This window comes from Anguilla rostrata, chromosome 6 (genome assembly GCF_018555375.3).
Source record: "Anguilla rostrata isolate EN2019 chromosome 6, ASM1855537v3, whole genome shotgun sequence".
NCBI classification, from domain to species: Eukaryota; Metazoa; Chordata; class Actinopteri; order Anguilliformes; family Anguillidae; genus Anguilla; species Anguilla rostrata.
The window spans coordinates 15147343-15162076 of NC_057938.1; the positions used below are offsets into that span (position 1 = coordinate 15147343).

A 14734-nucleotide genomic window follows, 5' to 3' on the forward strand; every position below is an offset into this window, starting at 1 on the left:
ATAATATGTAGGCTAATAAAATACATTTAAATAAATATTTTTCGGAAACTTCTGTACCAAAACAACCATTGATTCACAAACGTCTACACATAATGAAATGTATGATACAAAAAACTGACAAAATAGGTTTTCTTTGGTAGTTAAATCGCCTTTGGTTTACAACATTGAATTCAATGAGCAGCAAGCGCTTTTGCTCTCAACATGCGCAGTAGAGGCTGTTTCCCGTTACTTCATAGGCTTCACCGCCTGGCCCCTCCTACCTCTCCAGTTACTATGCTCTTTGTTGTGGAGCCACTAGCTACCGTATTACTACGAATAGCATAGTGAACTATTAAGAAACACAGCGTACTTTAAAACGTGAGAATGGGCATAATGTTGACCGACCAGCCTGTTTCGAATACCGTTAAGAAAAAAGGGCACGCGTTTGTTCTGTTTGTTTGATGTGTTGCAAACAATATGTTGCAACTGTCCTATGTAGGCAAATAATAAAGTGAAAGTGTATAGTGTTGGCAGCCTATTCGGGAAACCACAATATTTCCAGATCGTATGCGCTACGGCTTTCTGAACAGCAACTCTTACTTTCAGAATACAGACTGTGTCTCCATCTTGTGTTAGATCTCAATATGTCCAGTTTATATTTAGGTTGAGAAATAAAATATTACAGTTACAATGTGCCTATATCTATCTTTGCAAACTGGGCCTATAAAGGCTGTAACCTTATGCACCAATTAATTGGCCTACAGCATTACTTGTTGAAAAAATCTAAAAAAATAACAGAATAGACCAGAGCAGAATATGTTCCAAACTGGTTAACGCTACTCCTGGTCAAATATGAGCAATGCTGGTTTTATGCTGGTAAAGCAGGTATAAAATAGGCTGGTAATGGAAATTGGCTACAATGTAAATGTAGCCTAGCTGTACTGGTAGACCAGTTTTTTAAGCTGCTCGTGTGATGGACATGCTGGTTGATCAGCTTGTGACGCTAGACCAGCATGGTTCTAACACTGTAAAATGTTATGTTCTCAATAAACTCTTTAGAGTACAAATGATCCATGTTGGACTCACATTCTGTAGAGTTGAATTAACACGACATTTTGCTCTGAACATGTTGGCCACCAGCATTACCATCTTCACTGACCTCTGCGGTTTTTCAGCAGGAATTGCACTGAGATTAGTTTTGTGTCTTTGTTATAAAGAATTATTGACGCCACGCATAAAAATCTGTTTAACTTGTCCCTTTCATGCGAACTAATCCAATTTTTGCAAAGGGACCGCCCCTACGGTTAGCGAACAACCAAAGATACTTCCCCTAAGGGGAAGTGTCTTTGGTACAAGTCTTATCGACATCTTACGACAGTCCACAGATAAAATGCACATTCGAACTCTTCCAGTCAGTCACCGAGGGCAGTCAAGGTGAGTGCGTTCAGACGAACCATGCTGTTTTTATTTGAACATGAGTAGGTCTAATTTTGTAGAAAGTCAAGCCTAACTGTATCGAAAATATAATAACTGTTTAATTTTGTTCTTTGAGAAGGCCGGTCATATAGGAGGTTTGGTTCTTTGAGAAGGGTCTCAGGATACATTTGTTGTCATGTGTTTCAAGTTTGTAGTTATCTACAGCAGCACCGACACCAGCCTCTAGCCACTGTAATAAGGACACGTGATGATATTGAACAATTCGATACTTTCCATTTATTTGTCAGTTATTCTTGATACTGTTGGCTAAGCAGTTAGTTAATATCGTATCCTGTCGATATGTGTTCTGTTGAATAGACAAGGCGAAGGACAGAATAAGCTGAACGTGGCATCAACCTATTTATTTGGCCCACTTGCCAGTCTGGGGCGTCGATGCAACTTTGCAACACCTTATCTTTAGAGGACAGAGTGCTGTGGTGAACCACCACAGCGCAATGATTAACCAACAGAAATGCAAAGTTAATAGTTCTTCCCTTTCCCAGAAAACAAATTATTACTTGCGATATAGTGGCTTTCATAAGTCAAGGTTAATTCTTTGCGTAAAAAGAATACGCAAGCAAGCACACTGGGCCCCTGGTGGCAACACTAGCGTAAACACTAGGTCAGACTGCCGGAACATAAAATGTTATATTTTAATGTATAGGTTAAATAATAACAAACTGTTATGCGCACATTAGGCCTTCATATTTCTCATAGCTGCATGTACATAAGGCCTACGTGCAGCCATATACATGGAAAATGTCCAGTGCTCATGCCAGGAAACAGCTGTACATAATTCATCTGTGCCTGATGTTCTTTTTTTATCATACAGTGGGATAATAAGCAGCAGTGTGGTCTCAGATGGATCTGAGACTGTGGAGTCTCCTGTTGGCGGCTGTGTGTGGGGTGACAGTTGAAGGTTTTAAGAATGGAAAAGTTACTGCAGCCTGCGACAGCATGGTACCCCTACACGATCAGCATTCACCTTCCGTTCAACCTTCCAGCCCCTACATGGTGACAGTGGATAAGAGCAAATTCAGTCCTGGAGATAAAATAAAAGGTGTGTAGTTAAAATACAAACCTGGGAAGCCAGCAGATGCATTAGATGCAATCAACACTGTCCTTAACTTTCACTTTCTATACTAACATTGATATTTTTGGTCACCATTAAGGAAAAGTATTAATTGTGTTCTCGCCTTTCTCATTAATCAAAACTGTGTGTGTTGTTACTGAAGCAGAGTCTTTGTTATTTCAGTAAGCATTCTTCCATCTGGGTCTGGTGCCAAGTACTTTGAAGGTTTTCTGCTCGAAGCTCGGGATGCCGGACACCTGGATGGTCCTGCGGTGGGGTCATTTGACCTTGTCGATCTCACTATTTCACAGCTTTTGAACTGTGGAAACATACAGGTAAGGACTCCTTAGAGCTGTTTTATTTTGTTGATCGTTACTGCCAAGCACAAAAAACTCACATGCACTTTGCTTGTGTCATTAAGCTGTAAAGTAGGCTACTTGAATAGTATCGAGTATTACTCCAAGTCAGGGATTGCCAAACTAGACCATGTAGATGAGCCTTAGGGGGTTCCTAGCAAAATTGACATGTTTAAAGAATATTTTTTAGGTCCAGCATTTCCATAACATGTTTTAGATTTTCAAATAAAAATGTTTGGTTTAGATGTTTTTATGCAAAAACATTATCAATGTGATTTTGCCTACATTATTTTTTTGTGTTTCACAAAGTATTCACATGCTGCATAGCATGCTGTATACTATAGTATACTTTATAATACTTAAAATTAGAAATAAATCTGTGTATAGCTGATTTAAATACATAGGGTGTGAACCTGTGCTTGTGGAATCACTTTCTTGTACACCTGTATTAAATAGCCAGTGCATTGGAGGGGTTGCAAAAAAGTAAACAGTAACCATTTTATGAAAGGGGCCTCTGAAAATGTTTGGGAACTCCTGTTGTAAGTGGTGAATTTTAAGATGGTTTCCAACCTTTCATTTGAAGGGATCAGCGGTGAGTCACACAAGTAAAACCAAAAAAACAGAAGTCCAGGTTATCTGGAATGCACCGAAAGACTCTCCTCCCAGTGTTCAGTTTCTGTGAGTACCTCCTGTCTTTCCTCTTCACAGCATTGTTTTGCAGTTAACAAGTGTGTTTAATTTCCTTTTAAGTTTTCTGATGATCTGGATTAAATAGTTTATCGGGTGTTCTTTTTGTCTTCTTTTCATTATCCTCATACAATTTAGTTATTCTTGCTCATTCTTATTGCTCATTTTTGGCTGGACCGCAACAGCGGGGCCAGCCCTATAAACGTGAATGTTTGTGACTGACTGAGTGACTGAGTGATGAAGTTACACCATTGGTCGGCCGGTTCGGTCCAGCCATACACTAGGTTTTGACCTGGTCTTGTTTAAATGAGGTAAAACATGTTATATCAAACAATAAATATAATAGAATAAATGCTTCCAAATGTATTAAAATGAATATGCTTTATAGTAGCATAATCTCATTGTTTAGAGATGTGGTAGTGCCGTGTAGGGAACCAGGGACTGGTTTTCAACTCTAGAAAGTAAGCAGAAGTTACCAGAAGGAATATATTGACCTGAAGTGTATTCATGACTGGCTACTTGTTGTGCATACAGGGCAACAGTGGTTCAGCACTACAGCACCTTCTGGGTAAAGATCCCTGCACCAGTGGTATCCCAGAACGGTGTTACTCCTCTCCCAACTCGACCCACCATGACGGTGGAGACTACTACACCCTCTGTCTTTCCCAAACCAGTGAGTCTCTGGCCATCTCAGCCACACCCATGTTGATATTAGCCAGTTTGCTGTTCTGCTTTAAGACATTTGTGATGTATCAGCCTACTTTAACTTACTTTATGAGGTTATATTAACTACCTGTAATATTATGTTCTGTTTTATGACATTTATTATCTTTGCCCTTGTCTTTGCTTCTATGCTCTTTTGTTTGGAAAGTCTTTTGAACAAAAAATTGATGTATTCTTCATACATAGAGTTTATAATTTATCATAAGATGGTGACAACAGTGACTATAATTATGACAGTATTAGATGGTTTTGGGGATTGTGGCTGACGCTCCATCGCCAGTTTAGCTTGGTGAGGTGTGGCTATTTTGGGGACTGAGGCTGACTCTTTATCCTCAGTTTAGCTCGGAGGGGTGTGGCAGCAAGAAGTCGTGCCTCCGGGGCCCTGTTGGATGTCATCCAGAGACAGACCCAGATTGCTTCTTCCTCTCTTTTGCTCCTGTGGCCCACAGTGTGGTTTTTGAGCTCAGTGGGCCAGCAGAGGGATATGTGGCTTTTGCGTTGTCACTGGACAAGTGGATGGTGAGTGACAACACAATGCTAATTTTATTTCCATGGTAATTGGAACACGGTGCAAACATGAACACTGGTGCTAATGCAGCACATTGCTAAACTAAGATAAAAACTTTCACTCTTAAGTTCACATGCAGCATCACATTGTGGTTCCTGTGTTAGAAATTCAAAATAATTGTATGTAATGTACTACTGTATTTTGTTAAAGGGCATGTTCATCCAAGCACGGCTCAGTGATATTATGTTAATTAAACATGCCTGTTATTTATGAATTCATTTTCTCAACACAAATTCACCCTTTCCCTTTCATATGAATGCACGTTTCCATGGCTACCACTGCAGTAAGAATAAAATGGTCTGAGACGGATGCTATTTTTAGTGGGTTGCACTGTACGTACCCAAAAACAATGATAATGTGGAAAGGAAAGTCCTAGAGACCCTTGGGGTCTCATGTACTGCAGTAATGTCTCACTTTGAATTTGGAATCAAGATTTTTTTGGTCTTTCTTCTGCAGGGTAATGATGATGTCTATCAATGTGTGAGGAATGGGGACCGTGTTGATATTGAAGCAGCTTATGTCAAAGGGCGGACACACCCAGAGGGGGCTTCAGGGGTATGCTGGTGGCTCCACTTTACATTTTTTACATACATACCCTCCAAGGTGTAATATTCACAGTATCATCACCTTGGGTACCATCAAAGATCTAGATCACACTTGAAGGCTGACTGTATTTTGACTCTGCTGTATATTTATTGGTAATTCATGTGTACAAGACATTTTATTTAATTACAGGATCAAAGAGTCACACTACTGATATTATGATAACACTTTATTTTAATTGAATTTCATAAGAGTTATACAACGTCTCTATGAGCACTACATAACACTTTCATAAACACTACAAAGACATTTATGAATGCTTATGTCAGTAACTGCAGTAGGCATGTGTTGTGTGTCACTTGCCATTTTTTGGTAATGTTACTTGCATCTGAGATTACATAACACACCACCCCATATGCCAATTTGCGGTCATTGTACATGCATTTATGAATGTTTATGAATTGCTTATGAAGGAGCAATGTATGTACTACTTACATAAGCATTATATACCTCTTATCAAGGACCATTCATAATAAGTGGTGCTAATATTAAATTGCTTATTGGAACTTGCAAGCACCAAAGCCAATGTGAACAGCCTGTTGGCCTGTATGCCTGTACCCCCCCTGTAGAGCGGAATAAGCGATGCTGCGTGGAGGCTGGCTGATGGGATCATCCAGTGTAGGTTTCGCAGAGAGGTTCGCATCCCCCAGGACCACCGCAGATTTGATCTGGACAAGAGCTACTACTTGTTCCTGGCAAATGGCAGGGCTGAATATGGTGAGTCTCTTTATCCCAGCCTCAATTTTAGTTAGGTATTGCTTTCAGAATAGCCTATTAAAGGTTCAGTATCTAAGTCTAGAAAAACAAGCAAGAAAAAAAAAAACATTCCACCCCCTCCCCTCAGCTCTCCCTCCAAAGCCCATCCCCCCAAACACACGCATGTGCACTGCCTGATGTCTGAGTACTGAAGAGAGACGGCATTTGTGACTGCACTGGAGTTCTGCATCTTCTAGAAGCTAACTGTAGCCAGCTTATTTTGACACTTTTAAAGCACCAAGCAGGCAGCTGGATTTGTTCAGGTTGAATATCAAAGATGTCAAAGAGTCCACTGTGATGGCACTGAGATCAGACTGAGATCAGACGTCAGTGCTTCTTCTGGGCCAGTCAGGCACGTTGCTGTACTCTGACCATCAGCACTTTTCAGTAACGCAGGTGTTTTGGATCCCTGCCTAATTGCAGATTGATTGCAGATGACTTTGTTACACATGTTAAACATGATTCACACGCTTCTCTTTATTCCTCATAAAATGACTCCAAAAGTGCTTGACTGGCACAAGGCTATAATTCATAAAGTTAAAATATTGTGTCAGCTCTTTTTGATCAGTACCCAGGTCACCGGGTCTAAAAAAGCAGTAAATCACTTGCTTGTTCCGCTTCCAAGATAATACCTGAAGTCTAAAATCTGTCCTTAGGTAAGCATGTTTGTCTAATTACTCATTTATTTCCATCATTTCCCCTAGTGTCAGACAGTGGCATGGTGGAAAGTGGGTGGAGGTTGTCACATATAAAATTATATGGTTGGGGGGACAACATTTATCATGGCACTTTCCTTCCGTTGTAATGATGCTGTTGACAACAGGAAGAAACATTTCCTCTACCATTGTATAACAAGGGCCATATAATCATATGCTATTATATATGCTGATAAGAGATAGGGTGGTAGATATCGTAACTGTATGGCTCTGTATCAGACACTGTTGAAGCTAATTCTGCTCTGTCCCTTCATTATCTTTGAGGCAAGGTGCATAGACATGATTGCCAGCCCTTGATTTCGACCTATAAGAAAGTGATTACCGGTTCTCCGGAGAACATGAATGGCTCAAGGTCTCCTTTGATGATGAAATTTCATGGTAAGTGCTAAAAATATAAGGACGCTATATGCTGACTGTGTCAGATACATCACTTCACGGTTGCTTGAGTGGTCTAGCCAGTTTTCATCCTCTTTTAAAAGACCTGATCTTGGGAAGTTTTTTTTACTGGTCTGTATGAGTTGTTAATACATGCTGTACAGTAGAATAACTTTCCACGCCATGCAGAAGAATCAAAGACTCTTGGACTGCTAAAGACCAAGCTCGATGGAGTTCTAAATACTCTCTGGACAGTAGGCAAAATGATGAGGCTTTTGGGCCAAGCTAAATGGCCTGTTCTTATCATCAGACATTTCTCTGTCTTATGTTTTTCAAAGCAGTAAGTTCTTAGACTTAAGGAGGAGCATGATTATATAAATTAAGACTATGATTAGCTGAATGAACAAATACTACAGGGCTAGGAATTAGCAGGCAAAAATGACATAATTTACAAATGGCAGCAACACTGCCTGTTATAAAGCTTGATTTTGCACCACATAATTTCACAGAACATCCAATAGGAGCCACTTGACCATCAAAGTTGATGATGATGCTGATTTTGCCAACACATTTTGCATGTTAATAAACAGGTAATTTGAAAGGTCAATCAAGCATGCATTTGGGAGTTTTAAGGCAATGGTATTATTACAACTAATTGCAAGTATTTTGTTTTTCACACTCTTTAATTTTGGTAATTGCTGCACTTACCACACTGGACTCTTGAAGAAGAGAACACTAACATTCACATTTAATTGGGTCAAAGCTAAGAACACTCAGTCAGCTAAGGGTACTAATTGAATCCACTCACTTTTTTAAACAGATTGCTTTGCACCCGCTCTGTTATGCAATTTCAGAATCGAACTTCTGTGTTGAAAATCTATTTTTTGATTAATGGCTAGGGGCTTTGATGCTTGTTGCATGGATGACCGCAGCCACCACAGGTATCATTATTGCACGCTACTTCAAACCCAGCTGGCCAGATCGGACCATATTTGGGCAGAAGGTTTGGTTTCAGGTGAGGGTATGATTTGATCCAGAAATTTCTGTATTTTACTGAAAACAATGGGGCCCCTCAATTCCTTACGCATTTGTGTACTTCCAAACTCTGACACCCACAGTTACACTGGTTTTCTCATTTGCTGCCATAACTACATTTTAACACCATAGGTACTAGAGTGCAAAAGGCCCATCCAGGGCCTTTCAGTAATTGTTTTTTATAGCCTTTGATGTTCATCCAAGGCTTTTAGGTGCCATATTGTTCATATTTCCTCGTGGCATCAGTACTGTTTTGGCATAGACATTTTGGGCACATCCCCAAACCGCTGCTCGACAGGTTGACTTTATTGTAAGCAGTCCAGCTGTTCTAGCTGATGTAACTGGTTTCCACAATTGGAATTTTATCTACGATTTGAGCCACCCTCTAATAAAAAACCCAGTTGTAAATGATTAGTGAGTGGCTAGTGGCTGCTTGTGGGCTGCTCAAGCTGGATACAGTGCACAGTGAACAGTAACAGAACTTTGTTGTTAATAGAACTTTGAATCGATGATTGACTAATTACAGGTTTGATCTAACTAAGTACCAAAGAGCATAACTCTAGTGTGTATGTGTCTCTCTGTGTGTATTGAGCAAATGTCTTCAATGTTTATGTACTATTGTATCTCAACTGTTAAAGTGGTGTTCAGTCAATATACAGACTATATATATACAGACAGAACTCAGTGCTCTCTGTCGAAACTCCTCTCTGTACCTGTGCAGGTGCACCGTGTTATGATGATCCTGGTTGTCCTGCTCACTGGTACTGGCTTCATTCTACCTTTTATCTACAGAGGAGGGTGGAGCTCGGTGAGTTCTTCCTGTGGCAACATATTTACCACCATGCATTTTGTGTCAGCTTTAGTTAGCAATGATACTGTTGAAAAGTGGCTTTCTTTTGCTATGTCTTCACAAAGCCAGTAGAGGGTTGTATTTATTAAATCCCATAAAAGCATAGCTTTCCTTGGAGCGTGCTCCTGTTAGGTCAGTAAGGTTTTGCAGGTTCTTATTTTTAACACTATGAAGCTCTGTTAGGATTCTTTTGGGTGGGTTCTGTTTGTGCGTGCAGCAGTCAGTGCTCAGTCCCTGCTGTGCTTAAGGTGATTGTAGTGTGTTGCACTTTCTGTGTAAAGATATTGAATGTAATATTTTTCTGTAGATCAGTACCCAGTTTCATTGGGTGAGTGTGTATGTGTTAGTGAGGTGGTCAATCTGAGGGGGAATACGGTTGGTATGAGTTCCTGCTGTGGTTAGAATTGGTGTGTGTGTGTGTGTTTGTGCGTTCATAATTTTGCAAGCTTAAATGTGAATGTGCCCGTGTTATTAGTCTGTATTGTCTGTATGATCTCATTCATAGTGTGGGCAGTGTGATAGTGTTTGTGTCTGTGTTCAAGGAGAGGTAATTGTGAGAATTAATGTTTCTATGCCTGTGTTCCTCTTACAGTTAGCGTCAGAGTGAATGTGTTTGTGTTCATGATGCGGTCAATGTATGACCATTGCTCTGTCCTCCCCAGCGCGCTGGTGCTCACCCTTACCTGGGTTGCACGGTCATGACTCTTGCTGTGTTGCAACCTTTTATGGCAATCTTTAGACCTCCTCCTGACTCTGCACGGTAAAACCCCAATCCCAGTTTTACAGATACATATGTAATTTCATTGCTTACATATAATTTGTGCTGCAATAAAGACCATGCAAACAGAAATGCTAACAGCATATATAAAAAATAGCTGAGAAATGTGATATGATCAGTATGGTTCAAGCATTTTTATTTCCAGCATGTAACTCACTGGAGTGTTAATGCTTCCAAATAAGTGAAAGACTCAGTTTATCTGTAGTGTTCTGTATATCAGCTACTGCTGTTGAATCCACCAGAATTTTGCTTGTTTTAAATGAATGTCTCAACCTTTTTCTATTTGCAGAAGGTACATATTTAACTGGATGCACATGGGTGCAGGTACTAGTGCAGTGATAATCGCTGGTAAGCAAACTCTCATCACAGCTCTTTCCATTTCAGAGCATTCTGCTCCAGTCCACTAGGTGTTGCTGCACTTGCATATGATTGATACAACTGAAGAATCCTGGGACAATTCTGCCAAGTTGGCAACAGATTTAGCAAGTTTTCTGGCCACCCTAGTGACTTTATTTCTTAAAAGCAACTAATAACAAATGTAGTGACTTTGCCAGACTGTCAGAGTCATTGTATCCATTGCATATTTTAGTACATTTTGTGATTATTAGCACCGACAGCAGGGGTTGGAAACTGTCACCTGCAGCTGCCTAGTGAGCTTTCATTGCAGACAGCCTCAGTAAAACCTTTCCTTGAGAAAGGGACTCAATGTGTAAGGGGGTAGAGGGAAGGCTAGTGCCATCACCAGAATAGCACCACTGGCTATCTGTGGCTGCTTTTCTCAGTGAGCAGTAGCAGCTGACATTCACTCCCTCTGCTCCACTCATTCACGATGCCAGTAATCGCCAAATGTATTGAAAATCTCAACTGTAACAACAATATCATCTGCAACTTCTATAGATAGTGCACATATACTCAGTGGTACATATTTCTTCTATCTTCTTAGCATTTTCATCCAGATCAGTCTGAATTCCATCCAGCTCCATCTTATGAGCAATTAAAAAATAACGAACAATGTATTTATGTGCAAATTAACAACAATGACATCACTCAAATATGCAGATTAACATATGGCATCATCTAGCCACATTTAGGAACAAATCCGAAGCTCAACCATTACTTGTTCTGAGAAAGACTTGGCAACGCTGCAAGTATTAAAGGAGAAGGCTGAAAAATCAACAAACTGCCAAATGCTATGCTACTTAAGGTCCGTTTCATGCTTTCATTTCCAAGCAGCAGTCCCATCTGTTAGATTTTTCTGCCAAACCTGATGGATTGTCACTTATTTTGTACTGACTTGTGTGACTGAAAAGCTAGCTAGTATTTCCACCTTAAACCACGTAAAATTAATAGAAACACAACCCTCACAAAAAATTTAATATACTGCAATATATTAAAATTAAATACATTATCCAAATCAGATTTTACACCTCTTGACAGTAAATGGACAAATATACAAATGATTGCCTCTTTTAGATATTGCAGTGTACAGTGTATTTTCATAAACTGTAATATTGTATACAGAATCTGCATATTAAAAAAATACTGCAGCACATTCAATTTCTGTAAGGGTGAGTTAAGACACATCCCTGAGCAGAAATAGCTACTGTATACTTGTGTTTCCATGGTGATTACTTTATATATATGAAGCTGTTCAGTCTTTCTTTTTGCCCTTTTTCGAAACCGACATGGTTGATTGGACTTGTGTGGCATTAGTATGGTGTCACACACTGCTGTGACACCCGGGAGACGTGGCAGTTCCGGGATTGGACCGTTGGTTACCACATGGAGAGAGAGAGAGAGCGCACCCAAACCAACACAAAAACAAATAGACACCTTCACCCTCCCTCCTCACGGGTTCCAGGCAAAAACAATGAACTAACATAATACAGACAAAAGAAAGTAAAACCCAGCCACATCTTCTCAGCTCACCACTGCGATCCGCTGGCCAACTTTTCAATACAGAGCTGGAGGTCAACTTACCTCTTAGGTGTTGTGTTTACACTCATTAAATTGAATTTACTCAACCAAACTTGAATTGGCTTATCATTCAAAAGTGCTTATGGTGCACAATATGAGAGACTGCTGCCTATTTGAGATAATTTTGAGAAAGTTAATGATGGGTAGGATTATTCAGTAAACTGGCATCAGAAAAACGATTGAAAACAGATGGTGCGAGGAGCGATTCGATTAAATGTAAAATTAGTATCTCCTCTGTTTCAAGATCACAATGCCTTCAATGAACACCTGTTAGAACTAACCGTATCCCACCTGCAAAGATTACCAGTGCCCTGTTATCTCAGACTAATTATATCTCACTTGCTTAGACTTCACAGTGCTCTCTTCACTTGAACTCTGTTGTTTCTCCTGGTTTAGTGGCAGCTATGTTCCTGGGGGTTGGTCAGCAGGCCTTGTTGCTGCCCACAGTGGTGTCCAATGTTGCCCTTGTGGGGTTTGCAGTCTGGTTTGCTGTGGCATTTCTGGTGTTGGAGCTGCAAAAACAAGGCCTGCTTAAAAGAGGTTGGTTAGTCTGAAAATGTTCTCCTTTAACCGTTTTAACAACTTGGAGCCATTCAGCTACAGTACTGCCCATTTGATTGATATTTGTGTTTAATTTAAATCAGAAATGAAGTCTAGCTGATTCTCTGCAGTATTGTACATTTATGGACAGGACCTTGAAGGAGTTTTAGTGCTCCCCTGTGAAGTGTAATTCTGTGATATGATCTGGAGCAGGCTTCACATTCCTTATGTTGTATTCCTTATTGGGGTCTTTTAAGGATAGAATCAGGTGAACCAAGAAAGGCATATGATTTTGTGTCAAGTCATAAAGACTCCTAGTTAAATACTTTGGTGAGAGTGTAACCTTGTGGTGCATATTAGGTACAAAATGTCTTTTAGAACATGCAATATAGCAGCAATAACAATCTAGGCACAGATAAGTGTGTTTTAGTTTTGTTTCTATCCTTCTCAATAATAAACATGACCTTTGAGTGTCATTTGATTGTTTGCAGTTAGCACTGAGCAGTTTTGTGATCCAGGCCTGTGATCTTGCCTGTCCACAGAAACACAATCCACTGGGGATGATGATCCAATTCTCTTTGAGACCTCACAGGCAGATTATAAGGTAAAACAATATGTCGGTTAGAGATGCAGGGTGTATCCCCAATCTATAAGGTGTACCCCAAAGTCTACTATACCATGCACAGAGTACTTAAATGGTAACCTAAAAAAAGAAATTAATAACATTTCATGTAAATTGGTTTATTAAAGTTAAAGACATATGAACAATGTGAACAGATCAGTTTATATATAATATTTGATATATTAGATATTTAAAGACACAAATGTGAATGCGTGGAATGTATGAATGCTTGTCTGAAAGAACACCATGGTATGAATTCAGTATACAGTGACACTGATTTTTAAAAGAATATTCTCCTCATAAATCTGTAGTACTACCCACATTTTAAGTGATTTGGTTGATTTACATGTTGTAAGTGTTGTTTTATGTGTGCTCCCCACAGGATTCCATGGTTAAAAATGTGGTGTTGGCAGTCTTCATCATTGGGAATGTGGGATTCGTGATTGCACTCTTGTGCTCCATAAATAGTGTGTGACAGGTTACTTGTTGTAACACCCCCGACCTCATGATTCTGGTGTAGGTTGGGAGCCTTGATCCTCTATGCTTTATTGACAGAAGGTGAAGAAACTGGAGCAATGTGGCAGGTTTTGTTCCCAACGCTGAATAATACAGAACATTCTGAGTGCACGATTGAATAATCTGAAGAAACAATTTATTTAGACTAGTGTGAGAAAAAAGAATAGACAAGTTTGATTTTTATTGACAGGATTTTTCAGTGATTTCAGTTCCAAAGAAGCAGTTGCTAGTGGATTGGGCGATGACTTTTAAGCTGTAGGATTTCTTTGAAGTGGCAACAATTTCAACTTGCAAAGGAACAGCTCAACTTTTTGTAACGACAGATGCTACAAAATATACTGTGCCTAATTGACTAATATAACATATTTTACTTATGTAATTTACATATGAACATTCATTTTAAACACAAGATGCACTGAGCATATGGCTTTGCAATGCATTTATTTTTGGCACTTAACTATAAATCATTTTTTGATTGAGTCAAGCATATTGCTAAAAATAGATAGTTAACTCAAATTGAGTTTGTTGAACAAATTATGCATGTGATCATGAGAGTGAGCTGCAGAGTGAGAGACAGGGGACTGGGAGCGGGTTGGAGAGGGAATGGGATATATTCTATAGCTGCCATTTGAAAGTGAATGCTTTTCATAATTTTAACGATTTTTAGGGCACTTATTCCGAATGACATATTTGCTTATGAGACTGCTATTACATACAATGTTTTTTGTATTGTGTATATACATTTTATAACAAAATTAAATGCCTATGTCTGTGCAGACATAGAGGTAAATGACCATTTTTAAAGAGATATATTGTCTCCTAGAGCAGACTCAAACTTCTTTTCCAGTGAGGGCCAGTGTTTCGAATTTTACAATCAATGGCCATTGTTTAGAAAAAAAGAAACTTGCCACTGTCAATTTTGAAACATGAGTTATAAGTTTTGGGTTTCCAAGGCTAGCTGCATCAAAACACGCTTCTCTGATCTTTGGGGTGGAACAGCTTTTTCCACTTAGGAGGAGACAATGCAACAAGGACCGGCACAAAACTAAAATTTATCTTTATGTTTATAATTGCGAATAAACACTCAAAAATTGTGTTTTTATGT

The 14734-nt window shown here is 39.4% G+C and overlaps 1 protein-coding gene across 1 annotated transcript; it reads left to right on the forward strand.

Moving 5' to 3' along the window:
* Positions 1-1276: 1276 nt before the first annotated feature.
* Positions 1277-14731, forward strand: frrs1a (ferric-chelate reductase 1a). The gene is made up of 16 exons (XM_064338599.1): positions 1277-1413; positions 2288-2515; positions 2711-2862; positions 3467-3561; positions 4105-4243; positions 4630-4812; positions 5318-5416; positions 6034-6181; positions 7201-7314; positions 8211-8326; positions 9068-9154; positions 9859-9956; positions 10264-10322; positions 12348-12491; positions 13034-13095; positions 13496-14731. The coding sequence occupies exons 2-16, from the start codon at positions 2317-2319 to the stop codon at positions 13586-13588; spliced, it is 1788 nt and encodes a 595-aa protein (XP_064194669.1). The 5' UTR covers positions 1277-1413; positions 2288-2316; the 3' UTR covers positions 13589-14731.
* The last annotated feature ends 3 nt before the right edge of the window (positions 14732-14734 follow it).